We start from the raw sequence: 27,448 nt of genomic DNA, 5'->3' as shown, positions 1-27,448 counted from the left end.
CCCAGTGTAATAAAAAGACTCATTTATGCACTTTAAATAGTTTATGCACAACAAAATAAGAATAAGCTTTTGTCAGCACTGACGCATGTTGGGCTTATGCACTATGCGTTGTTCCTGCTGGTAGACTGTCCGGAGCTGGGTAAGCACGCTGTTGCTGTTTCTGATTATATTACTGACAGGAGGAAATCAATGGAGCCAAATGTTCTCCAATACTTATGAGCTTCTATCTGTCCAGGTTTTGAATGCAAGTTTGAATTTCTGCAAAAATAGGTGCAAATGAGGAAAAGAGGCGCATGGAAAGCTGCACAGGATGTAAGTGGTCCTGAAACACTGTGCCGGTCTCAGAGTTGGTTCTGATGGAAAAGTGACATGAATGCAGGTGGTGGGTACTTAAAGGGGAAAGAATCCTAAACCTAACCCTATGTTTTCCAATCACACTTTTTGTCAGTTAGAATTATTTTGTTTTTCTTTGTCCTTTGAATTAGGGTCAGGCTGAGCACCGATGATGAACACGCTGTAGATTTTACCATCGCACAGCTCCAAGCAGCTCTGTGATCTTAACAAAGACTAAATATACACTCACTGGCCACTTCTCGATAGCGCAAACATCCATTCTGCACTTCACACGGTAGCAGCTAAATGCATGTAGGCATGCAGAGAAGATCAAGTAGATATGCTGAAGTTGAAAAAGAAACAAAATTGTGATTTAAGTGACTTTGTGGCATGGTTGGCGCCCGCTGGTCTGAGTATTTCAGAATCTGCTGATCTATTGCAATTTTCCCACACAAGCATCTCTAGGATTTACAGAGAATGGTGTGAAAAGAGAGAGAAAATATCCAATCATACTCTTTTGATGGCCAGTTCCAGTTTACATGGCCAACATATGACTGAGGAGTACACTGACAAAAGGTTAGTGTTTGTATTGTGTCTGTCCAATGGATGTTGGTTTATGGAAAAGGGTACAGAAATATTTCTGCAGCACTAAAGGAGCACGGTGACCTCCATCATGTGTAAATTGAAGTTGTTTGGAACCACCAGAACTCTTTTAGAGCTGGCCAACTGGCAAATCTGAGCAAACGGCATAGAAGGGAGGTGACTATGATCACTCTGACAGAGCTTCATAATTTCTCTGTGGAGAGAAGGACAACCATTTCTGCAGCACTCGACCAATTAGGCCTGTATGACAGAGTGGACAGATGGAAGCCACTCCTCAGTAAGAGGCACATGACAGCCGGCTTGGAGTTTGCCAAGAGGCACCAGGAGGGTTCTCAGACCATCCAAAAGATTGAACTCTTTGGCCTGAATGTCGAGCATCATGTTTGGGGAAAACCAGGCAGTGCCCATCGTTTGGTCGAAATCATTGTTACAGTGAAGCATGGTGGTCACAGTATCATGCTGTGGGGATGTTTTTCGGCAGCAGGAAATGAAAGATGAATGCACATAAACATCCTTGATAATAACCTGCTCCAGGCTTAACCTCAGACTGGGGATCACTACCTTGAATGGCTCAGTTAGAGCCCAGACTTGAATAAAACTGAACATTTTTAGAGAGATCTGGAAATGGCTGTGAATGCATGCACCCCATCCGACCTGATGGAGCTTGAAAGTTTCTGCAAAGAGGAACAAACTGCCCCAAAATAGGTGTTGCCAATTCTCTAGGACCATACGCAAAGAGACACAAAAAGGCTTTAACATCTGGGAAAGGTCCTTCAACAAAGTAGTGATCAGAGGCTATGAATGTGGTGGATGTTATATTTTGTTTTTTTATTTTAACATCTAGTCCTTTTAGAATCAGAATCAGAATCAGAAAGGGTTTTATTGCCAGATGTTGAGCGGGTTTACAACATTAGGAAATTGCTGCAGTGCTTCAGTGCAAACATACTGTTATAAATACTGTTATAAATTAAGCTTAAATAGACATGAAAATAAAAATGAGAATAAGAATTAAAAGTGCTAAGTAGATAGATAGATATATACATGATATATACATGAGTGCAGGTGGTGATCAGTGCCAAACATGGAATGATGCAGTGACACAGCGTAGGGTCATGTGTTTGTGGTGCGAACAGTCATACGGTTATTGTTCATGTGTCCAACAGCAGAGGGGAAGAAACTGTTCTTATGGCGAGAGGTTCTGGTGCGAATGGACCGGAGCCTCCTGCCTGAGGGGAGCAGGTCAAACAGACTGTGTCCAGGGTGAGAAGGGTCAGCTGAGATCCGAGCTGCACGCCCCAGTGTCCTGGAGGTGTACAGGTCCTGCAGAGATGGGAGTCTGCAGCCAATCACCTTCTCAGCAGAGCGCACAACACGCTGCAGTCTCTGTTTGTCCCTGATAGTGGCTCCAGCGTACCACACGGTGATGGAGGAGGTGAGGATGGACTCGATGATTGCAGTGTAGAATTGCATCATCGTCCGTGTTGGCAGGTTGAATTTCTTCAGCTGCCTCAGGAAGTACATCCTCTGCTGGGCTTTCTTAATGACGGAGGTGATGGTGGGCTCCCACTTCAGGTCCTAGGTGATGGTAGTACCCAGGAAGAGGAATGAGTCCACAGAGGTGATGGGGGTGGTTTTAACTGCATTAACTGAATTTGCAAGATTTACTTTATCATTATGGGATATTGTGTGTAGATTTCTGAAGTGAAAATGAATTGAATCCATTTTGGAATAAGGCTATAACATGACAAAATGTGGAAGCGAGAAGCACTGAATACTTTCTGTATGCACTGTTAACATAGGTGAATTGGTAATAAGTAAATGGAGTTTCCCTTAGGATGACACCAATACCAGTTCACATAGCACTTTCTAGTCACCAGAGAAGCCAAGAGAACATATATGATGACTAGGCACATCTATACTGGTACATCACAGAACAATACTTATATTACCTCCATGAGTAAAAGTCCTCTACATCCAACTGTGGCTTTGCATCTAAAACCTGCAGGACATCGGCACTCAAGGCCTGGAGTTGCCCATCCCTGCTTTACATGAATGAACCATTGAAACGAAATGATTGGCTGAACTTCAGCTCTGCTTTAAATATTCTTGGAGCCTCACCTTCTTCATGAGTTGTCCATTCAGGGGATTGCTTGGCAATTTGGGTCTCGAGGGCTAGTTTGGCATTTCTTCATCTCCAGCGGTCAGGCCCTACTTGGTAATTCTGCCTTGCTGCCATCTGCCCTTTAAGTCACACAGATAATGTGAAGAACTTGGAAAAACTGATGCCATGTACTTTATCGTAATGCTAAAGTGTCTTGATGCCATGGAAATACGTTAACATCACCAGTACAATCCTTATTTCATGCAGAGAGAGCTAGAGCTTACAGATCTTAATATTTCTCTGACCTCTTATTTTAGGTAGAGCCAAATTAGTTTATTTTCCCTGGGAGATCATTAATCTCCCTAATCTAAATTAATAAATGCTGTGGTGTTGGGGATAAAGGGAGAGTCAGAGACGAAGAGCGGTTGAACTTCAGAGACTGTTTATTTAAACTTGAATTCATTTACAGCAGTTCCACTGGGGAGGAAAAGGGTCTGAATGACATCCTAGCCACATTAAAACCTATGGTCCTATCTACTGTATGTACAGGGAGGAGGATGCAGCTCGACAGTGCAGAAGGCACAGAGTTGGCTTAATATTTGCCTGTAAGCGCTGCTAACATGACAAAAAGGATGACAGGGAGGAGGAAGGGCACCTTTTATTGGAGTCATGTTATAGCAAAAAACACAAAACACTGGTATGGTAGCTTGAAACTGCCAACAGCACAGATGAAACAAATTAAAATAAATGTAGGCGTCGTTTAGTTAAATGTGCTGATTTGTTTAAATGTTTTTGTCATTTTGTATTCTTTGAATTAATTTCACTTTTTTTGCTTTTCCTTTTATATTATTTGTATTTTTCATTTGCCACCTGTTTCATAATTTACTTTTTTATTTTCTTATTTTTAGTCATTTTTTGCTTTAATATACATCTGAAGGAGTCATACAGTGCGTGTTACTAGGTAAACTTTCTGCACAAACAGCTCCCTCCAATCAGGCGGCATATAGATGTGACAAAGGCGTGGAAACTGGTTGGCAAAGCCATGTCAACCGTCCAGTCGCTAGGGAACAATTTGCATTCCCTAACTGGTTGGCAAGTGGTTGCTGGCAACCAGGAGGTACAACTGATTGCAAACTCCACTGAAAAACTTTCAATTGCTTTAGTTGCCTTACCGCTGCAACCTGTTGTGGTTGGTAAGAAACCCAGTAGTAAGGTGGCAAGTTTGCATCTTCCCTCTAAGATATGGGCAACTGGGGCAATCTATTAGGGTGCAAAGCAATCGCAAGGTTTGTAATGCAGCACCGCATAAGTCTTTGCAACCAATTTCATCTCAAATTTCCTTGTTTTTTTCTCAGCAAACTGCATGACTAAGACCTTCTTTCACTGAGCTTTGTGTTTTTTTTGGCAGTTTCAGTCCTCCATACACAGCGACATGGTGCAACTTAAGGTGAATATGGCGCAACTGTTTTCACGTCATTAGTGATATAGTGGAGTAATTTGAAAACTACAACAGCAAGCATCTGCTCCTTTAAAATCCTTTAAATGTACACTTCACAATAGTTAAGATTTGCTTTAGTTTTTCCTGTGCGATTTACAATATGTGATAGATGAAGCAAAGACAATGTTAAGGCATTTTTTGCAGTCAGAGATGCAAATTTAACCCAAGGGAGGGGGGTGAAAATCGCAGAGAAAAGGATATGAAGCAGGTAAATGCAAGTGATACGTGTTAAGACAGCTTCATTCACAACTTCAAGTTCCTTTAAATCAATCCCGGCTACCCATCCATACCCAAACAGACCAATAAGATCTTCCAAAAGAAGAAAACAAAAACAAACAAAAGCAGGTGGGAGCACAATAGATGGATGAGAGAACGCAACAGATCCATGCTCATCATCTGAACAATAGAATTAGGAAGACTTTTTCTAGCATCATTTTCTGTGTGTATGTTTGGGGGGTATCGTAACCATTACAACCAAAACCAGTCATTCACTGACATACACACGAAAAACGCAAATGTTAAGTACAGCGTTTCATACAACAACATGACGGGAAAACCTTACACTATGAAAACCAATCAAAACAAACAACACAATTCAAGTAAAGCCTCCCAAACTGGAAAAAAAAAATTATATATTTATATAACATATTTTGAATCACTTGGAATTCTTGCATCTCAGATTTAGATTACGCTGCTTATAAAAACAGTACATTCAACAAGTACATCAATTATGGAGCAAAAATATAGCAGAGGTAAGTTAAATGTATCGGTAAATGCTATTGAAAAGGAAACAAAATACGTAATTACAAACAGGCAATCTTTACTTCTGTAGGAAGGTTTTTACTCAATTCTCTGGACACAGACCAATGCAACAAACCAGCAGACATACAGCACTGTCTTTTTGTTTTTGCAGATCTAATATGTGCTGCTCTCAGAGAGAAACGCAAACAAACAGCAACAGATTGAAAGTTTTGCAGGTGGAAGTCGGGGGAGGTGACTTGTTTTGTCTCTGAAACAGAATCCTTTTCAAAAATCAGACACTCGGAAACGAGATTTCAGAGAATTGCAGTCTGCAGCTACACTTCATCCAAAACTCACTCTCATACATTCACACACAAAATGAGTCTTTGCACAGTTTCATGTCATTCAAAATAATACAAATGTTAGTTTAATAATTAATATATAATAAATGGATAAATATGATAATGGTATTCTCACTGCTGCTCAGAAGTTTGCCCTTGTTTTTTGAAAGAAAAGTACATTCTTATTTGCTACAGTTCTTAATAGTGAAATGTTGCAATAGTCCCTCTGTTCTGATGGTATAATGTATTCTCAAATGAAAGTATGTTCTGGTAAAACGCAAATTGTTTGTTATACATTACATCCAAAAACCAGTATTATCATTAAAGAAGCAACACACTTGGCTAGTAGAGTGCTTTGGATGCCTCCTTAAAAAACACAATTTTATTGTGAAACTCAGTGTTCCTGTTTTAAGAACAGGAAGACCATTGGTGTTTACTACTCCCTTCAGAGACCAGCAGCACCTCGCTCTTACAAAAACACATTTAATGAAACTGCCACTTCAGCGTTTCTCAAACTCTGATGCACTCAGTGGTGGACCAACTCCTCCTACTTCTTTCTCTTCTGCTTGGAGGCATTTTAAGTTGTCCTCTAGGGGGAGTAGTGCACACTGTCGTATGAAAGAGGTGTCCGCAACCTTCGTTAACCACTGGCTAACAGAGAAAAACGTGTATTCTTTTATTGGTTAGCAAGTGATTGCCTGAGGCTGCCTGTCATTAGGTGAAACTGCACCAAGGTATACAGTGCAACACCAAAAACTACCTTGCTGGTTGCAAGCAGAGTCAAAGAATTGCCTGTAGTTTGCATGGAGAACAACATGTCTGTAAACACTTGCCAACTAACTGCCAAATGGTAGTGAAACCGAACAGTATGATGCAAACTGAAAATGGAAACAGTCCACCGTCAAACTAAAAGCTGCACCTTGTGAAATCTCCCTACTTCATGTAAGCTATAGCAGACCAAAGTGATCTGCCAGGTTCTGGTGCAGCACTCCCTTTGCGATCAATTTCACCGATCATCAGCCAGCAACCTCCTGAAACCACTTGCCAACCAGTCAGAGTACACATTTTTCAGTCACTATGACTCTGCGACTGATGCGTTACATATAATAGAAACGTCAAACTTTTACCATGATTAACTTGCATTTGTTAATATATGGAGTCCCAAGAGCACAGGAGTAATGGTTGCTGAAATTGGGCTTCTGAACACCTACATAGATGTATTAAAAATGACAAGTTATTAATAACCAAAGGATTCACTAAATGATTTACAGTATTTTTTATCATTTCACATTATATTAGATGAAAACTTTTCTTTAAAACAAACAAGGATGGTTATTGTAAACGTCTGAGCAGCAGAATTAATTATCATATTTATTTTTTACATGGAGGCCAATTAGTTTATTTACATGAAAAGAAATAATCACAGGAGATAATAACAAAATGTGCAAGACATCCAAAGGTGCACTATCTATGAAAACACTTTAACATGTGCAACTCATATAATTTATCATTTCAAAAAGGTGACGTAACTAAAGTGTCTGATATAAAGTAACTCAAGGGTCACCCGACATTTACAATAACAGGACAAAGAGCACAAGCTTTATTTCAAACCACAGGCTCATCATACCAGAACAAATAAAATGTGATATTTGGCTGTGGAAGAAAGGGGCGGAGAGTTAATGTGGGGAAAGGGACAAAAGTGATGACCCACGCCTATTTTCAAGCAAGCAAGTCCACCGTAGGTAAGGCAAGATCAAATGTTCTGTATCTCCTGGGTGCGACAGAGAGGACTGGATCAAACACCAAAACTGCTGCACAGTGACTGGCAGCAAATTAAATTCAAGAGGCAGGTGAGTGAAGAAGCAACTGACAGAGGAAAGCATAAGGCCAAAAAAGAAGAAGAAAAGAATATGTGACAAATTTCAACAACAAACAACAGGAAGTTCTGGTAATTCTTTAACTGCTAATCAAAAGCAGTTCGTAAAAGGAAGATGTGAAATTCTTAAATCACTTAAATGTCACTTAGATGTCTAAATGGACTTTAAAGAACCCGATTCTAACTAGAATTTTAATTAAACCATCAAATTTGGTGCAGAGAAAAGTACTACTTTATTCCATTCCTCGCTTAAGCTGCTATGGTGAGCGCACGCTGAGGATTTAATCATTATTTACCTGCTTTTCTGTTTCCTTAAACATGTTCCAGGTGATTAAACATCACGCTTTGTTATCAGGGCGACAAAACCACTTTGACCTTAAGATATCTAAACATTTACCACTTTGATAAAACACTTCTGTCTATCGTGCTTCATAAGGTGAGTCCCAATCGCCCCAGAAAAAAGAAGTAGCTCTTGGATGTGGCCTTCTGCTTTGTTTCTGTACTGCATGTTTGGACATGGCACTGGGGGGCTCAGGCAAAAATCAAAAGAAATAACAAAAAGGGAAAAAAACAAAACCAAAGAGTTCCTAGAAATATTTACACCACAGATACAGGCACTTGTATATCTTTGGTTGGAGAAACCCAACATTGCAAGAGTAATGCATTCACAGAGCTTTTGTGTCCCTTATTGTATTTCCAGGGTCCACTAGGCAACTGGTAAGTCGTGTTTTTGTTTTTTTAATTAATTTCTTCTCTTTCTTTAATTGTGTCCATGTTACAGGTAAGTCCTGCCATTCTCTGATGTCTTTTTAACCCTCTGACAACGCCACCTGCAATAAAAGAAACGGAATTCAGTTTCAGTAATTACAGAAATTTATGGTACCAAAATCTGGTGATGTAGCAAAGAGCGGTGAAAGTGTGACAGAGGAAGACAAGAGTCTTGTTTACTTGTCTGTTTACACACAGACGCATTTTGCAAGCATTTAACCCCCCACCCCCACCCCCAGATGATCGATGCACTTCACTGATGTTTATTTGGGAAACACGACTGGACTTTATCAGCTATTGGTGACTGTTCCAATGCATCCCCTGTTGTTTTCTGCTGCAATATTTTGAGTGTTTTGTGCTATTTTATTTTGAAAATTTAAATCTCAGCATCCTTAAGAAAGTGGTACACAGACAGTATCCAATTCTCATCATATCTGTCTCGGGATGCAACTATCCATGGGTTTTTTTCCCCAGTTCTGATATGATACAGATACTCTGGCTTCTTTATCTGTTGATACAGAGAACAGACATGATGCCAGAGTGAAATTAAGTTAACAAATCAAATTAGTAAGCTGGACTTCCTGCTACTCTGAGTATGAACCTTTCCTTTATGTATAAGGCAACATTAGGTTCCCCTTTCACATTGCTTTCCAAACAATAGAAGCTAAATTATCGCTAGCAAATACAATTGAGAAGATAATTTCACTTAACAGGAAGTCATTAGTAAAATAATGACAAAAGGATCACGACAAATAACATGAACTATTTCTGCTACTCAACTCTACTTTTTTGTTCTAGTCTCACTTCCACATGTGAAATAGAAGTGATGACATATAGGGGAACTTTAACAATATTAATAACAACAACAACAACAACAACAACAACAGTAAATAAATTGATAGAAAATGATTAAGATCCCATAAGTGCAGTAAAGTTTCCCAGCAATTGTTATAGCAAACATAAGCAGTGGGGAAAGTGAGCAAGAGAAGCAAACAGGACAAGCTCTGTGTTAAACCACTGGACCACCAAGAAAAAAAAAAAAAAAAAAACTGCAAACATGGTGCTGCATTTGTGAAATCCTTCCAAACTGCTGTTTGTTTGCTGTTGTCTTCCCACCAGCAATGAAGGGAAAATAAACAGAGCAAGACTGAACTGAACAGCTTTGCCCGCAGGTCAGCACGCTGTCACAGATCAAGCTTTGTAAGTGCAAAACGAGACAGGTGCGCAATCAAAATATCAGGTCCATATGTGTGAACACCAAATACAGCAGTGTGGAGAGGTAGCAGTGTATAGTTGATGTTAAGCACCAGTGTAATGGTCATCACTGGTTTAGACCCAAGCTGGGGCTACACCCCGTGCCTGTGTGGGGTTCCTCCAGCTTCCTCCCACAGTGCAAAGACATGGATCTCAAATTATCTGGTGAATCGTCAGTAGATGAGAGGTTGAACAGAACCTTGTATGCTGCTTGTATAGTTATGAATGTGTGGTTAAATGTGGCTTATAGTCTCTGTGATCTGAGTGTTCGACATTTATGTGCCTCACAAATTTAAGCTCCAACAATCTAACCTGGAGACGATGCTACATAAACACACATATTATTTTTCCTTGTGTTTGTTACGTTAGAGACATCAAAGAGTCCATCTGTTTGCTTGCTGGTGGTCTCCACTTCAGAACAAAACACACAGACCAATGAATATGCGGGAAACTGCCAGTTACTGGAGTGCCAGTTTGGGTGTAACCAAGGCAGAGTCATGCAGAGGTAAACACACCAAGAAGACAGACAAACTGCACTCTGTTTGTTTTGCTCCTCCCTTCAATATTTCAAACTAAGAGTCCCAACATGAGCTCTTAGATAAAGAAATCTGCAGCTGTTGCCCCACCTTCCTTATCCAAGCAAACAAAAATAACAGCTATGTTAAAATACACTCTCTCTCAACTGGTGTGAACTCGCTATGTGTATGGGGAAAACGAACTGTGCTACATGCAACAAACAATAAGATCAAGGAGGATGAACTCCCTTCACCTCTGTAAGCGAGATGCAACTACTTCATATACCAGGCACAGTCAAGGATCATTACCATAATGTTCACCCAGACTTTTACACCAAATCTTACAGCATTCGGACGTCTTTATTATGCTCTCAAGGGAAGCTTAAATATTCTTTCATTTGGTTTGGAGTTTGTAAGGAGTTCATGTGCCAAAACAAACAAACAAAAAGCAGAGATAGCAGGAAATCAGCAGAGTCATTGATTGGAGCGAGTCTTTGACCGATCACTGGTCAGTTGATACTTGACTGAAACTACCTGTTGAAGTCATATAGCACTGCTGGTGTCTGTTGTACCTTCTCAGGACAGAAGTCAGGGTTGGTTTGTCGCACTTTGCCAGGCCGCCCCTTTATGACTGCATAGCAGAACATAGTGATGACCATGACAAACAGGAAGTAGCTAGTGTGCATCAGGTGAAGGTTGATGAGGGAACGGTCGTCCTAGTAAGACAAGCGTTAAAAGACACAGTTTAATGTCACAGAGTAACTTCGGGTTTTATTTCAAGCAGAAGGCTACAAGCTTGATTTCTTTATTGCTCACTGCACAAGTTACCTGTAGTTTTTGGTGAAGGTGGTACACTAAAAAAAATACGTATAATAGTTACTGCATGCATGTGTGTTTTCTCATAACAGCTGCAGCTCCATGTTAAACAGATCAGCCATTTCTCATTAGAAGAGGTCTTAACATGTCTGCAGTTTTCAGGTGTATTCTTCAGCTGCTGCTCATACTTACTGTGGTGCCTGCGTCAATACCTCAGACAACAGTATACGATTTTCCTCTGAACTTCACTTTGCGCCTCCTCCTCAAAATGCATCATCAAAACTTCCTGTTCTTTAACCCCAACTTTCTTTGATTGGCTGCCCCTTATAAAAAGTTTTGAACCGTCGGGGGGGACTAATGTGCAAAAGACTGATGTGAGAGAGTGTTTATAGCAGTCTGAGGCCTGAGCTTTTGGTTCACATGGATTACTCACACGTACGATAACCTGATTAATCTGAAACTCTGGCGGTATGTAACGTGAGCCTATAACATTGTACCAGTACATATATTGGGGAAAAGCATATTAGGTCCACTCTAATGATAATTTAATTCCAGCCTTGCTGGTACATTTGCAGCTCAAATGCAGCTCACTGTTCCTGGAACAACCTACGCCCATCAGTACAGATCTAAATGCCTTTCAGAATAAACTACAGGTTTAGGAACATTTACCTCTAAATGATCTCTCTGTGTTACAATGGGTTAAAAAAATACTATCAACAAAGTATACCATTCTTATTCTCAGTCATCCTACTTGTTTAAATCATGGGGAAATTACACTAAAAGGATGCATATCACAGAAACTTTGTTTTTTACCTTTACGTATTTAAATGAAATGAGACATAAAGAACTACTGTTGAAATTCAAAAACTGAGGAGCTGTGGTGACTCACATCTGGAACAATCACGGTAAGTTTTGGGTTGAGTGCGTGGTACACTTTGCCAATGGCTCCTTTGTAACACCAGAAGGGGTTGTAGTCCTGACTGTACTTGGTATCTGAGTCGCGGACCGTGGTGAACACCTTGTACCAAGATGTGGCATTGGTGTACGTCTCTGGCACGCAGTGTGGTGGCTGCCTGCAAACAAAAACACAGGGGCTTTTGTTAACTGGTGCAGTGGAATTGTTCACACCATATTATAGCAGAGAAACGTACAGATGTTGTTGCTGTTTATCTGCTCTGTATATTTTCTTATGTTTATTTGTGTCAAACAGCCTTATTATGAAAAATTGCTTATTTGGGTGACAACAGATTATCCATCAGGACAGGAAGGAAAACAAATGCAACACACAGATACCACAGCTGCTGACAGGGGGGAAAAAAAAAAAGCACAAGAGCAGACATATCAAGAGGTTTTGATCAATTTTAAATAATTATAGTAATAAATAAGTAAAGTAAAAATTGTGGATAACAATTTATAACTTTTTAATGTATAATTTCATATTATGCAGTTTACAACTGGGCCACCAGAGGGATCTAAAGCAGTATCCAAGGCAACTGATCCAATGAAACAATATGACTGTCTACAAATAATAATAAAAATACTGCTACTACACTGATAATTGGCATAGTTCAGTAAAAGATAACAAATGAAGCTTAATTTGTCTGATGGAGCCTCACTCACACTGCCTCTACACTTTAACAAGACCCACATTTCATCATATTTGCAACATGCAAGGTGATGCAATTTGCACCTTGACTACCTCTTGCTTATCTTGACAGATTCAATTAATCAAATTGAGCGGCATACGTCTGTTCCATGCATGGGCATGCACAAGCCCTGCAAAAATATTTGTGAGTCAATCATTTGCAAAATGTAACGCTGTAGTAACAAAGTACTTGCAAATCACTTTAACTGCAGAGCTACAAAAGGAAGCTGCACATTACTGCACATTTTGTGGTTTCTCAAATGGTTCAAAATAACAAACAACAACAACAACAAAAATGCATGTTTCTGTAAAACAAGGCAACGCAGACTTATTGCCTTTACTGAATGATAAACTCCGAAAAGCTACATTTCATTTAGTCTGCATCAGAAAGCTCAAGACTAATTTAGTGCGCTTGTTCCCTTGAGTTATGGAGGCAGTCCAACTCACACTGTGACTGGGAAGATATTGCTGGCCGCTGTGATGGTCATGCAAGTGCTGAACACCACCTGCTCGCAGTGACCGTGCAGAACACAGTCGTCCGAGTTCCAGGATACGGGCAGAGTAAACGTGATGTTTATTTCTTCATGAGCTTCTCGGCCTACAGGCAAAACAAAGACAACGAGAGCAGCAGATTGTTTTAAACTTTTCACGACAAGATGTCACCAACTCATTTCTTTTACATTTTAATCACAATGTAATGTTTTTAAGGCAACCTCGTGTTGCATTTCCATGACCCCAAGATCAAGCTAAAAACCTCTGAGCTCTAAAGCGAATATCAGAGGTATGAACAGTCCAAACAGTATGAATGCAATTCCTGCAGCAGGAGGCTCATACCAAGCTACCCCCTGATAACTAATGACAGGCTGATTTTGTAGGCTTATGCAATATTTTTCAAACTGCAAAGGAGATTAGAGGATTATCAGTCAAACTGAGTGGACTCCTGGGTGTGATTTAGGACTGACGTGTTCATCCAGATGGAGGAGACAATAGAGAAAACAAAAGAAATTCTCACTAAGTCCAAAAACTGTTCTACTAGGCAACTCGTGCTTTATAAACTCTAGTTTAAACAGATGAGAAACTTTGATGTACAATGATAAAAATAAGCATTTATACTAAAAAAAAAAAAAACCTGTCATAGAACTAATATGCAGCATTTGCATTTGATTTTTCTCTCCGAGTAATACATTTGTTGCCATTCAAATTCAAGATAATGCTGTTCCTGGCTAACAGCTCAGCCAATCACAACTCCGGCACAATAAAATAAAACACAAACTAGGGCCTCTTTATGAAATGTAATTTACAAAATAAGGCTGCAGTATATAATTTTAAACGAGAATTGAGGTAAGACAGTACAGTTCAGATGAGTATATTTTGATGTTATGTTACACAATCGCTTTCATTCAGAAAGTCATGCCAGCGTTTGGATCTCTGCCCTCAAGAAAGACTCAAGCAAACCCCACCCTCCACTTTCCAACAAGAAATAACAGCATAAAGTCTGAGAAAGTTACTCCAACCAGCTGTATGCGTGACAATAATAGTTCATCATTATCCATTAACATCGACAATAACAATAATTTTTGGTTTGTGTAAGCAGGAACTAAATCACTTTCTTTGAATAGACAATTGCAGATGACTACTTGTTTTTTAAGGGTGAATTTGAATCTAAAATGACACGTTCAACACTACAGTCAATGACGCAAAGTGACTGAGGCAACAGGAACCTGCAACCAGAAACCTTAAAAGGAGAGAATGGGTCACTCCGAACAGACACAGCAAAACTTGAATCACCGTTATTTATTTTAAATGCAAAATTGATCTTACTGACAATTCAACAGACGTCTTTGACAATTTTCACCGCCATTCGTCTGTTTCACTCCAGACCTGGCAGGTACTCACACGCACACTGCTGCTTACCCAAATGCAAATTTGTGACAAAGTTCAGTGCTGAGTGTGATGTAGTTTGGATGAGCAGCTCTTATAATTTGGGTAAAAACTGTTATTTGTTGCCAATGTTTCACCTACACTGTCAGAAAACATGCACATACAGGTATGTTTGCTTGACTCTCTTTATGAGAATACTGATTAACATTAATGTATCCCCAGCCTCATACAGTTGGACATGTACAAAGTACATTTTCGGTTGTTTTATCATCATTTGTTTTGGTTTCCTGTGATAAAAGACTTAATTCACTCATATAATTAGAACAATCAAAATGCAAGGAAGCCACAATCTTCCCTTTTTCAACAATCACAAACACACTCCCTCTTACACACTAATAACAGCCGTTTCCTGATAGCTGTCCTTGTTTAAAAGCACCGCGTTCTGACTGCATGTGACATTCTGTAAACTGTAGCCATTTCCAAATAACCAGGCTTACACTCTCTCCAAACAAGCGCTGCATTAAAGTAATATAAAAAATTCATTTGACTAAAAACTTTGCCTCTAAGTAATAGAAAAAATTTAAAAAAAAAAAAAAAAATTGGACTTCATGTGGACATAGTAAATCCTGAACTTTGAAAGTTGGCAACATTAAGCAGAGTCTGTTAGCCAGAAATCTGCCAAGTGTAATGTTTCACACATTTTTTTAACATGCCTTCCTAATTCCAACATGCAGCACCTCAGAAGTGAAGCAGCAAGAAAACACACATGGTCTTTCAGTGTGTATGAGCACTTTAGACAAAAGGAAAAGTTTGCTTCTTTTTTTTTGCCTGTCCCATTTGGTTCTTTAGCCGTCAGAATTGATGTCTGAAGACCAACAAGGATACCCAATGGATTTACTTTGCCAAATGGATCATCAAGACCTTGCCGTATTGGTCCATTTGATCAACCTTTGTTGTTATTATTTATTTTATTTTATTTTCAGTTGTTACAGACGGGACAGACCTGACTGAGGGATAGGAAAGGGAGAAAGAAAGATGAAGGAAAAGAAAAACAGAAGGGAAGAGGGACAGTGAGAAAGGGCACTTAAATAGAGAAAGAAGAGAAAACAAATCTCCTGGATCACCTGTTGAGAGAAAAAGAAGAGAAAACAAGCAAAAAAACAGAGCAACTTACTAAACACAACACCATCACGTTAATCTAGCTAAGTGTAAACAGCAGTAAACACTAAATATTGAATGCTGTTGTGCAGCATTCCAACTACACCTTTATTGGCTGCTTGGAAACAGCAGCCAATAAAGGTGTAGTTTATGTCTATGAAGAGTGAACACCCGTGTGCACACCTGTGTGGATCAGCGCACTTGTATTCAAAAGGTTTCCCCATGCAATGGTCTGCTAGAGGATGTAGAGAGCCATAGCCCTGTCCCCCAGGGCATGAAGCAGGCATGGAGGAGATCCAGGCTCCAGACATCCAGAGGCCCCAGAGTGCGAGAGCCCAAGGAGGACCACCGGAGGGGCATCCGTGCCACCCTCCTGGGAAGAGCTGAGGAGAGCCCCAGATGAGGGGTCACCCAGTAGCCACAGAACAGAAGCCAGAGGGGGCTGCAGTGGCGTGCCCGCCGGCTCTGCCGGCAGCCAGCTGTGCCAGAGTGAACCGAGCCGCAGGCCCAGAGGCCGGAGTCCCGAGGGCCCCCTTTGCCCCGGAAGAGGCCTGACCGAGCAACAGGCACCAGGCCAAATAGTCACTGGGAGTGAGCTGGTACATACCTGAGCGCCCAGCCCCGGACACCAAGAACCACCAACGCACCGACCCCTGAGGGCATCATCAGGAAAAGTTTGCTAACGCACACTCAGATAAGCCCGCAGACATATTCAGAAGCTTCACAGCATTTTAGGAATTCATGTTTCACTTGGTGGGCTCGCCGGGATCAGCTTAACGTTACACAACACCTCTGCTGTTTGCTCACCATGTTGAAGTAAAGTCACAGCACTGAGAGGTAAAGTAAAAAGCCCAACAGAAGATGCATCTGACATCAGAAAAAGGCAGCCACAACGCAAAAACTCTCCACACTATAGAGAACACAGGTTTCTCCCATGATAATTAAAGAAAACACCTGTTGCATAGCACGAGCAACGAGTGTAGAATTCATCCGAGTTTCCAAACTTGCCTTTCCATGAAAGGGTTCAGAGCAAATGCGGAATTCCTAATTTGTTAGATACAAAGATATCCTCTGCTAAGCAATGCCTGAAAGGCCTGATCACCACCTGTCACATCAAGACTCCTGCACCATTTTAAACAATCGAAACAAATGCTTTTTAATACCTGAAAATTAAGAAATAAGAGAAAATAACACTGATATAAGGTATTATATTTTTGCTGCTTGGTATACAGCTAACTGTAAAATCATCCCAACAGCACAGTATTTAAGGCTCGCCTTTACATGAAATTAAAGCGAATCGCTGAACTTTTGGATGCTGGCCAAACTAAACAAGGAAGTTGAAGATGTATAGTACACTTACAGCCGTTTGAGCCACAGCTGACTTAGCTGTATCCTATTGATTTTCGACAAAAGGGTCTGCTTTTTAACCAGTCTTAAAATACCTTGTACACATTTAATACCTCTTACAAATTTAGGGGAAATATAGAGGCAATTAAGAACTTGACCGATTTTGATTTCAAACCTTTAAACGACCCCTAAACACCAACATATTGTTGTGAAACATTGTTTTTAGGCTACTCTACATCTGTATGAGCTGGCGTGTATTAGGCGTACATCTACCACCTGCAGTGGCAAGTAACAATCTTTCTTCTTCCTTAATCGAAGCTACAAGAGCAATCAAACCTAGCAAAGAAATATGAGAACCTACCTGAGAGGCCTACTTGCTGCCCCAGCACCGTGGCATACAGGTGGGTGATATTGCGAGAATACCCTCCAAATGGACGCTGAGGGTCCAGCGTGAGGGTGATGGGGACTGAGATGTTAATGGGCCCCGAGTCCTCCAGCAGTAGGGGAACCTGAGTGCTGGAACGAGCCTGGCCGCTAGTCACCACCATGCTCTCCGGCGTGGTCGACTCGTTCAGGCCGTGCTTTATCGTTTCATTCTCTGACACACAAAAGTCCAGCTCATTGAAGCGCAACAGAAAGGTGTTCCAGTCCTGTGAAAACAGTGAATATGTTTTTAACTGCCAGACATGACAACAGAAATTCATGTACAATGTTGCTGTTACTGTATGTATTTGTAGACAATATTTAACCTATGTGCAATATTTAGTTTGGTTACAATGCATCCAATTATTTAACTAGAACAACCTTTTTCATTTGCATATGCCTCCTTTCAGATTTACATGCTGCACACTGTGCAGAGAATGTGTATATTATATCATAACTTGTTCCCTCTGCATGCCGAGAGCTAGGGCAGAGCTAGTTGCTTAGTGCAGGTTGTTTGATTGTCAGCTTTATCATCTAAAAGCTACCTGATCAAACTTCATAAATCCTGACTGAGAGATGGTGCATGACCAAAAGAAGAATCCATGAAATGTGCAGATCCAAATCATTTTCTTTTGAACTGGGCTTGGCAGAGCACCATGTGCTCCAAATGCCCCTTAAATCTGACTCACATCAGAGCCAGGTGAAAAGGGGTCAGATACATATATATCCCACTTTATCCTACAAGAAAGCTGTTCTCAGCCTTACATCCTGTAGTGCAGTTGAAGCATGGTTTTAATAAAAGAAAAAAAAAAAATGCACCCTTTAGTTATAAAGCAGGCAACAAAGGCCACCACCTGACATTCAGCATTAGCAGTGATCACACTTTACCGTTTTAGGACCACATAATTTCATCTACTTCAAAAAACTGCACGGGTGTGCCTTACCTCGGTTAACTCTGGAGACTTGATCTCTTTAATCTTGAAGAAATAACCGATGGTCAGGAAGGCGATGGCCACTGCACTTACACTGATCATAAAAATGACCAGAGGTGGACGGTTGTTGATGTAGCTTCTCAGGTTCTCTATAGGATTTAACAAGTACACCTGCACACAGACAAGCACAGATTAGCTAATATTTAAGTATGAGAGAGAGTGTGACTTGCTTTGCATCGAGGTTTGCACTAAGAGACAAACCCAACTTAAATGACTGATACAAGGCATATGAGCATACGTGTCACTCACGATGACAAAGTGATGCATTAAATGCTTTAAACACAGCATTAGCAGTGATCACAGTTTCAAATGAAGAAAAAAAAAAAAGACGTTTGCTTTAGAGTCCAGTTTAAGATTGTGCACAGACTAAACAGCAACAAATATGCTGGGCTCACACTTAAATCTACCTTTAAAAATTATGCTTCAGAGTTACTCTGCACCATACAATTACATTGTCTGAAATTTAAGCAAATGAGGCCATCTCTGGCAGACAGTTCGCCACCAGAGTCATAACTAGTGAAGCATTCTAGGCAAACCACATTTAGATGATCTGTCTTGTATTAAAACCAGATTCTTTGATCCCCATGATAGAACAGAGAAAACCCGACTCATAGTGGTCAAAACATTTATAATTCTTTATTCAATCATCTTCCGGAAGAGAGAGAGCCCTGCACAGCCCAACGGCAGTTGCAGGATCTCTAACATTAGAATCTAAGAATGTCTCACATATAGGTGTTATTTTGGTACTTTACACATCACACATAGGGAAGCATAGGGAAGTGAATACTTAAATTACCAGTTGTAATAAAGTAATGTGCTACATATTTCAACCAATTTCAAACACGCCAACTCTGCAATCACACTTAACTTATGGTTATGGTTTATTGTGTATTTTGTTGTACAACTGTGCATCATATAAATACTGCGTATCATCAGCATGAAATAACACTAAAAAAAATTATTCAGCATTGTATCTGGTTAAGACCCATTGATACAGTTCATCATATTCGGATAATAAACTAAGACGGAATTAATGTTGTTAAATGACACCGGAGTCAAATCAGACTGGTATACACAAATTGCCCACAGGTTCTTCGAAAACGGCACTTAACTGGTTCAGCAAGTTGCTTTGGCTGTGGAATTATTTAAACAGGACATTTAGCAGCAGAGCTACCTTTAAAAAAAAAAAAAAAAATCCTCTCACTCAATCAAATAAAACTTTGAAAATTGCACTGATGCTTTGGAACAGAGTATATATATATATATATATATATATATATATATATATATATATATATATATACACACACACCCAGTCAGATGGAACTATGCAGGCAATATGCTCACGGCCTTTGACATGATGTTTACCACGATGAGGAACTAAGATAAACCGTTGGCTCAAATAATTACAGCACCTCTACATCGTTCAAGGATCCCGTGTGAGCTTTTTATGCATGTTTATTGAACTCATTGCCCTGTACCGAGTATGCAGTACAGTAAGCAAGGACATTTCCGCGTATTTGCTGGAGCCATGTGACTTTATCGTTCTCTAAAGTTGTCAAAACATCCAACTGTATACTGAAATATTTCAAAGAATTAATGCAAAATGTTGATGCAACAGAATTGGGAAGATAGTGTGAACATCTAATTCTACAATTAACGCCCTACCAGAAGAAACCGTCGATAATATGACAGAAAATCGTTTAAAACTGCAGACGTGCGTTAATTCAGCCCTGTGTTTAAACGACAGGCAGGTGACAAGCTCTCGGTAACATACTACGACTCGGGTCGCTAGCTACCTCGACAAAGTGACAAAGCTGGCTAAATTAGATGGAAAGCACGCACAAGCTGTCCTTACCATTTTTCCCGTGTGTTCCTCTGACGGATGCTAGCTGGAAGGTTCGTTTCGGTATCACAATAACAAGGCAGCTAGCTCTCTGCGAAGCTAGCCTGTGCTGCTAGCTTACTCGCTTTCCTGAAGCTAGTCCCTGCTGAATATCCCGCGGAACAGCAAAAATCGGTGTTCGCTTGAGACAGCCGGGCTTTCAGCACACCAAACACCGTGTGTACTGCTTCCCATTCTTTGCTCTATAGCTCACCGCTGCACTAATGAGAAGTATTTTTTCTCGTACAGCCTGGAACAACGTCAATGTCTCCGGGTCCTCCCTCTGCCGACATATCGTCCGCGCCCCCGCACTGCGTAGTAAAAACGTCGCACCGCACCGCCGCCGTCGCGTTATTTTCATAGAACCTGCGCCTGAAAATAGACGTCAGTACATCGGTGATGCGCAGGCTTACGTAATTTACGTAGAGTACAAGCGATTTTGCAGCGTTAAGGTACCATAGGAAACGAAAGGTTTGAAACGGAACGTCTGACGTTTTCTTTTTTCTTCTTTCTTTTGTCATGTTTCCAAATGTCCCATTGTAAAGGGTTGAAAAGTCGTAAAAAACTGATCCGTTATTTATGTTATGTATTTACGAAAACCAAATAATAAACCATCAAGAAAATAGCTTGTTCCAACTCAGGCATCAAAGGTACACCTTTAGTAAGATATTTTATTGGCGTCTGTCATGCAAGTATTGGTACAACTAATACTCTAAAACCTGAAAAAGTCAATATTAATATTGTTTAACTTATATTACCATCAAAATAAGCCCTACTTTTTAATAGACACACATTTTGCTTTGTTCTTTAAAAAAAAAAAAAAAGTTTTCAGCACTTATTTTCAAATCTTTGCTCAAATACACTATTGTGGGCTAATAAAAACATTTAACTGTTACGGTAACAGGGCTAAAATTAGAGTAACGGGGTTGCACAAGATAACAGGTTGAATTGATATATTTCATTTTAGATGTAGAGTCGTGGCATATAACAAATAAATACTCAGAAAAGCAGAATGTTTTATTTTTGTTGGAGGTTTTTTTTATGTTTGGAATGTTTGATTTAAGCTGGGAAGCCTCCAAGCCCTCGCCTCACGCTACGCTGAAAAGGATAAACAGAAGAGAATGTTTGATTTATATGTTCGGTCTACCGTTGACTTTTTAAAATATGTTGAACAGTGGTTCAACAATCAGACACAAAATCAGAATAAAAACGTGGATTTATAACTTATTTGAATAATAACATTTGAAATACAATTTAGTGATCACGAAGCTGGAACAAGAGAAAATAGTTTTAAGAGACATTTTGCATTTTAATTAATATTTTGTATAATTACACCTGTCTCAGGACAGGTGTCATTTACACACCAAATATATGTTTTAGTATTTTCTGCATGGATTAGTCTTAAATTCGTGCCTGGACAGAAAATATACTGCCTCCTGCAGTTCAGCCTTAGGCGCAGCAGAGGTCGCTAAAGGACTAGAAACTCCTGTTTCTAGCCAAAACAAGCTTTTCAGTTTTCGCAAATATGGCAAATGCAGTTGGCCAGAACTGAAATAAATCGCTTTTTACATGCTTTCGTTTATCTTACAGCAAAGTCAAGTTTGCCCATAAAGCGCTACTGTTTTGCTAAAGCAGTTGATCCTGTAAAGGATTTACGACAAGGTAAACTCGTTGATGGCACACGTTGAGAAGCGATGGAGGTTACAAACGGTGTTAAACCAAAAGACGAACTTGCACATGTGTATTTTTTATTTATTTTTTTTTTTTTTAAAGCGGCTGGTGCTTGAAAAATGACTGCTACCAGAAGCCTGTTGCTGAATGGATCTTTTCCCCATAACTGCAGTTTGCGGCCTATCAACTTAGCAACTACTCCAGAAATTACACATCATTTCCATAAACAGGGAACATTGACCTAGGCCTCTAAACACAACTTCTCAACACACAGATCTTACATATGGAACAATAAAGTTATTCAACTAAAACACAAAATTATTTTAATCCAGAAATGGATCATCTACAATGATGTCATCCAAGTTCGAAGATAGAATCAGAATCAGAAAGGGTTTTATTGCCAAATGTTGAGCAGGTTTACAACATTAGGAAATTGCTGCGGTACTTAGTGCAAACATACTGTCAGACAACGCTTACATAAACATAAAAATAAAAATTAAAAGTGCTAAGTAGATAGATATATACATAAGTGCAGGTGGTGATCAGTGCAAACATGGAATGATGCAGTGAACACAGTGTAGGGTCATGTGTTAGTGGTGGGAACAGTCATATGGTTATTGTTCATGAGTCCAACAGCAGAGGGGAAGAAACTGCTCTTGTGGCGAGATGTTCTGGTGCGAATGGACCGGAGCCTCCTGCCTGAGGAGAGCAGGTCAAACAGACTGTGTCCAGGGTGAGAAGGGTCAGCTCTGATCCGAGCTGCACGCCCCAGTGTCCTGGAGGTGTACAGGTCCTGCAGAGATGGGAGTCTGCAGCCAATCACCTTCTCAGCAGAGCGCACAACACGCTGCAGCCTCTGATTGTCCCTGACAACCATACGGTGATGGAGGAGGTGAGGATGGACTCGATGATTGCAGTGTAGAATTGCATCATCGTCCGTGTTGGCAGGTTGAATTTCTTCAGCTGCCTCAGGAAGTACATCCTCTGCTGGGCTTTCTTTACACTCAAAAAAATGAATGAGGTGGATTGTTCAGTGTATATTAATTATTTATTTTCATTTTACTTAAAATATATGTTTTTGTTAAGTTAACATATGTTTTTCTAATCAAGTCTACGTAATTGTGTCTATTATTCAACGTACATAATACTAATGTGTTACTTGATCGCATAACATTTAAGTTAAGTCAATTAGGATCGATATACCTTGTATATCCACAAGGTGGCAGTAATGCAAAAAACAGTTGTAATGAAACCGCGCAGAACAAGAAGGTTTCACGGCTTGTGCCTGCTCATGCGCAAGACTTCAAATTTAACTGAAAAAGGCTGTTTTGGCGCCAAGCTGCTGTTTCTTTGAGAGGTAAGACCACTTTTTTCTTTGACTATGTTGTGTAGTATCTATATGTCCAGCATGGTTATATTTTGCGTTTGTCTTACAAGACATGTTATATCGTTTGCGTGTGCTTGTTTTACATTAGTTTTACTGGGTCCTGGACATGCTTATTTTGTGGACTGTGTAAGAAACATTTTTATTGTTTTTTGTTTTATTAAGGGATTAGCTACAGGGGTTCATGGGGTTATTCTTTCAAGGGGTTATTTTTCCATTTGCTTTCTTGGGATTCCTTTTCTGTAATCCGAGAGTCGGAAATATCGAATAGGATAGCAAGGATAGCATAAAGTGACATTTAAAATCCAAAAAGTCAAGGGCGAAAGCCACTGTGACACCATTGTTCTGCTCTATCAGTAATCTGTATTATGTAAAAATGGTCTGTAAATACAGCATGTTTCCTAGCGGAGTTATACATATCAATGTAGTTATAAATTACAGTTTGTGAAAGTACACACTTAATTTTTTTAATAAAATTATTCAAGACATATGAGTGGACAGACAATGGAGGTCGACAGACCTGGTGATAATTGCTTCTATAGAAAGTTAGCACATGGCAGTGTCAATCTCTTGCTTTTCTTCTGAGTAGTATTTTATTTAGTTGTAATTCAAACAATAATTTGCTTCTTGAAATTAAGGAATTAATTATTTTTTTTCTTTATAAATCTCAGATCCTGCCTTTACCTGCTCCCTCCTATACTGATGTGGTGTATGTGGTATTGCTGAGCTTGTATGTGGTATGTGAACTGTTATACTTTTGAAAACAAAACTGTTTTATAAGTTAAGTTTTCTTTTGTGACCCATCCCATGCCCCTGTTATTTCTTCTCCACATCTGAACCATGGTAAAGGTTGCAGTTCAAGGGCCTGAGGCATGAAATTCTTTTCAGATCAGCTGTGATCAATATTTTTTGGAACTTGATAAATAACAATAAAAGCTGTAATGGCTCCATTAGCATTTTGTGTAAATGTTTGTGTTAAAATTATAGCTTTAATGAGGTCTTACTACATTAGTTTTAGTTTGTATATGTGTACATATAGTATGTATATTTACAGTACAGTATGTTGTGTTTGTTGACATATTTTCAGGTGGAAGCAGAATATGTGAGGATTACTACTGCTGCACATGTTCCAAGGCTTTTTACACAACTTGACCAATACACTGACCAGCTCATAAAAGTCTTCAAGAAAAAAGGAGGCGTTGCAGGGAAGAAAATTAGACAAACTTTGGCCCCAGCCACACAGGTGCGTTATTCTGTTGGTAGCAAAATATTATGGCTAATAAGATCATTTTCAAATTTAAACAGCTAGTGTATGGTAGCTGCACAGTGCACTTACATTTATATTAAGCAAGACAAAGTTTGGTACTCAAAACGTTGGAAAATTTAAATTACCTAAACATATGTAAAATCTGATCCCTTGATTTAGGTTAAACCAGAAGTGAATGTTTTTATGTTATGTTTTGAATGCAAAAAAGATGATGTATTAGTTTGTCTTTACCTCCATTATGGACATATATAATGTGGTGGAAACCCTGCCCAACAGGTTAACTATTCATGTCCATGTGATGATTAGTTGGTCTTGTGTACATGTCTATCTGTGCAGTGGATATGTCATTCATTTTGCGTATAATGTGAGTTTCTGTCATCCTAAAGTATATCTGTTTTCTCTTCCTGTATCTCTGCCACTCTCTACAGAAGGAAACCATTGAAAAGGGGAGGGAGTGTGTCCTCAGGGCACTACCTTTTTACCTGAATGAAGACCCAAGCATCCTCTTCAAAGAATAATTGGTTGGTAATTTTAGTTTAGTTTTTTATCTGTATTAAACCAAATTTTGAATAACTAATGTTGTTGCATGTTGTAATGTTGTTGTTGTTGTAATTTGCATGGAACCTGTTTAAATGTTTTGGGAAATCTTCTTGTATACCCAAACTATTTATATTTATCGTTGAACCTGTAGTCTAAAATAGTGGCACACTGGGGTGCATGTTCCTAATATTGTGTTTACGTCATTAAAGGGTAGCTTTGGCCCTTTTTCTTTCTTTTTTTTAAAACTGGATGCCATTTTTCTATGTTTTTGTGTCTAAGCTACAGCTGTTCAGAGGGAGCTGGAACAAATTACCCTTGCTATCTTTACCATCGAAAGAGCTGATGCCAGCACTCCTCCAGCCGATGTGGGTATAACCATCTAGTGTGTCCTGCATGACCTGGAAGACCTGGCCTCTGCATGTGCACTCTTAATGGGTGGGATATATGCACTGAATCTCAGTTAACCTCAAGACTGAAAGCTAAGAGACAATCAAAAGTATTGAGATTTAAAGGATTTAATTGAGAGATGATACTGCACCAGAAATGTTGAAGGGTGGTGTGTATATTAGCGTTCAAGGCATATTGTTATGAGGTGGAAATATGTTCATATTCAGTTTGTGTTACATTGTGTGCATTGTAAAGGTAATTGCAATACATACTAAAAATAAGGGTAAGTTAGGAGGTTGATCTGATATCCTCGTGTTGGTGTTGTTCCCAGATCATCATACTAAATGTTGTTCCAGGATCAACATTGCAAGTGACCAATCAGAATGTTGTGACGTCATACTTTTGCGACTTCGGGAAAAACCGGCGTAAAACAAAAAACTGTACTTAAGCTGCGTGAAACCGCCTCTGTCCGCCGATCAACTGACCCTAACCCTAACCGTAACCCTTTAATAAACAGTAAGCAGAATTGATATTGTCCTTGCAACATTGGAATTTCATAAATGCACAAATGGCTTGGAATAGAATAACGTCACAACAATGTGATTGGTCACTTGCAATGTTGAACCTGGAACAACATTTTCATGATGGTCTGGGAACAACACCAACACGAGGATATCAGATCATCCAAGTTGGGAATGCAGGATGAATGTATATTTTGTGGACTTTTAAAGACGAACAATTGTTTCCATGTTAAAATGTTTACATCTGAAGTTTTTTGCCCAAACACTGGTAAAATAAATGTTGACAGTGGCGAGTGTTAAATGGTTACTGCTGTGCTGTTGCAAAAAAACTGAACGCTGACAAGCTGTTTTATTGTTAGACCATAATGTTGGCATGTTTTGTTAGTTTTATTTGGGATGGTGATGTAATTTTCTTTGATTGCTAATATCAGTGGACTATTTATTATTATTATTATTATTATTATTATTATTATTATTATTGTTGTTGTTACTTTTTTTTTTTTTTAAATTGTGGCTGTTGAGGTGGACACTTCACTTTGCATTGTTAAAGGCAAGCACTTCATTGGCATTGTGTTACTGGACTGACCCTAAGCAATCATTGCAAATAGCAACTTTGCTATCCATTTTAGACACTAAAAGAAAAAAACACTCACAGACCTTACTAGCATCACATGTGCTTAACTCAAGTGTCATCTTATCAATGTGTTATGTGATCTTCAATGCGTTTTTTTTTCTTTCTTCTATTTCTGGTAGATACAGACATTTAATTTAAAGTCTTGATGTTGCATCTGTCTACATACTGTTAATTACTAACCCTAATGAGCTGTTGTGTTTTATTTTGGACTGGGTTTACACAAATGCTCACTGAATGTGTTGGCAATAAAATAAATTTTAAAAAATAAGTTGGATGTACTTAATTCATTTGTGTGGAACCTGTTGACAAAATAGATTTATGTAAAACTAATTAATAAAGCACAAGGTGGCTGAAAATATAATATTTGAATTAATCTAACTTAAATTTAACATTTTACTGCCACAAATAAGAAATGTGTTGAAGTAACTAATCTAAACTATCTAACCTGAAAATATATCATCTATGTTCATACAACATAACTTGATTTAGTTAGTCTTAAATATGTCTTGTTAATCTTAAGTAGTTTTTTTAAATTAGATGAACTAAAGATTTTTGCTTTGAACTAACATAATTCAATTTCGTGGAACCTGTTGACAAAATAATTTTAATTAAAGTCAACGTTTCATTTTTTTTGAGTGTATGACGGAGGTGATGGTGGGCTCCCACTTCAGGTCCTGGGTGATGGTGGTACCCAGGAAGCGGAATGAGTCCACAGAGGTGATGAGGGTGTCAGTCAGGATGATGGGGGGGGGGGCTGTGTGCTTCCTGAAGTCCACAGTCCATAGGTTGTTATCTTATAATGAATTCCATGTTACAAATATAGAACATGGACCAGACATATCAGACAAATACTGCATTGTGACTAAA

General features: G+C 39.3%; 1 protein-coding gene and 1 long non-coding RNA gene across 4 annotated transcripts; one reads left to right on the top strand and one right to left on the bottom strand.

Annotated features, from left to right (window-relative positions):
* Window positions 1-3,462: 3,462 nt before the first annotated feature.
* Window positions 3,463-20,513, bottom strand: tmem248 (transmembrane protein 248). 2 transcript variants are annotated; one of them, XM_082548621.1, is made up of 7 exons: window positions 20,151-20,513; window positions 18,245-18,403; window positions 17,239-17,527; window positions 12,939-13,089; window positions 11,736-11,919; window positions 10,565-10,746; window positions 3,463-8,323 (listed from the first exon to the last, which is right to left on the bottom strand). In XM_082548621.1, exons 1-7 carry the CDS (start codon window positions 20,151-20,153, stop codon window positions 8,269-8,271), a joined length of 1,023 nt encoding a protein of 340 aa, XP_082404747.1. In that variant the 5' UTR covers window positions 20,154-20,513; the 3' UTR covers window positions 3,463-8,268. The 2 variants fall into 2 exon arrangements, with proteins under 2 accessions (XP_082404747.1, XP_082404748.1); XM_082548622.1 differs by having other exon boundaries at window positions 10,603-10,746; window positions 20,151-20,512.
* Window positions 20,514-23,103: 2,590 nt separating this feature from the next.
* On the top strand, window positions 23,104-26,849 carry LOC309716046. 2 transcript variants are annotated; one of them, XR_014279356.1, is made up of 5 exons: window positions 23,104-23,205; window positions 23,904-23,969; window positions 24,320-24,475; window positions 24,928-25,020; window positions 25,319-26,849. It is a non-coding gene; the product is annotated as an uncharacterized lncRNA (long non-coding RNA). The 2 variants fall into 2 exon arrangements; XR_014279357.1 differs by lacking the exon at window positions 23,104-23,205 and adding an exon at window positions 23,212-23,361.
* The last annotated feature ends 599 nt before the right edge of the window (window positions 26,850-27,448 follow it).

The sequence above is a fragment of the Aulonocara stuartgranti genome (genome assembly GCF_965226115.1).
Source record: "Aulonocara stuartgranti genome assembly, chromosome: 10".
Taxonomy (NCBI): domain Eukaryota; kingdom Metazoa; phylum Chordata; class Actinopteri; order Cichliformes; family Cichlidae; genus Aulonocara; species Aulonocara stuartgranti.
Note: the sequence above shows the minus strand (reverse complement) of the source record. Positions and strands in the feature narration are given on the sequence as shown.

Coding starts and splice junctions, on each gene's coding strand:
- tmem248 (XM_082548621.1), bottom strand. Junction 13,090..17,238: donor GCAGCAAGTAGGCCTCTCAG/GTAGGTTCTCAT, acceptor TTTTGCCTGTAG/GCCGAGAAGCTCATGAAGAA. Junction 10,747..11,735: donor TTACCGTGATTGTTCCAGAT/GTGAGTCACCAC, acceptor TTGTCTTACTAG/GACGACCGTTCCCTCATCAA.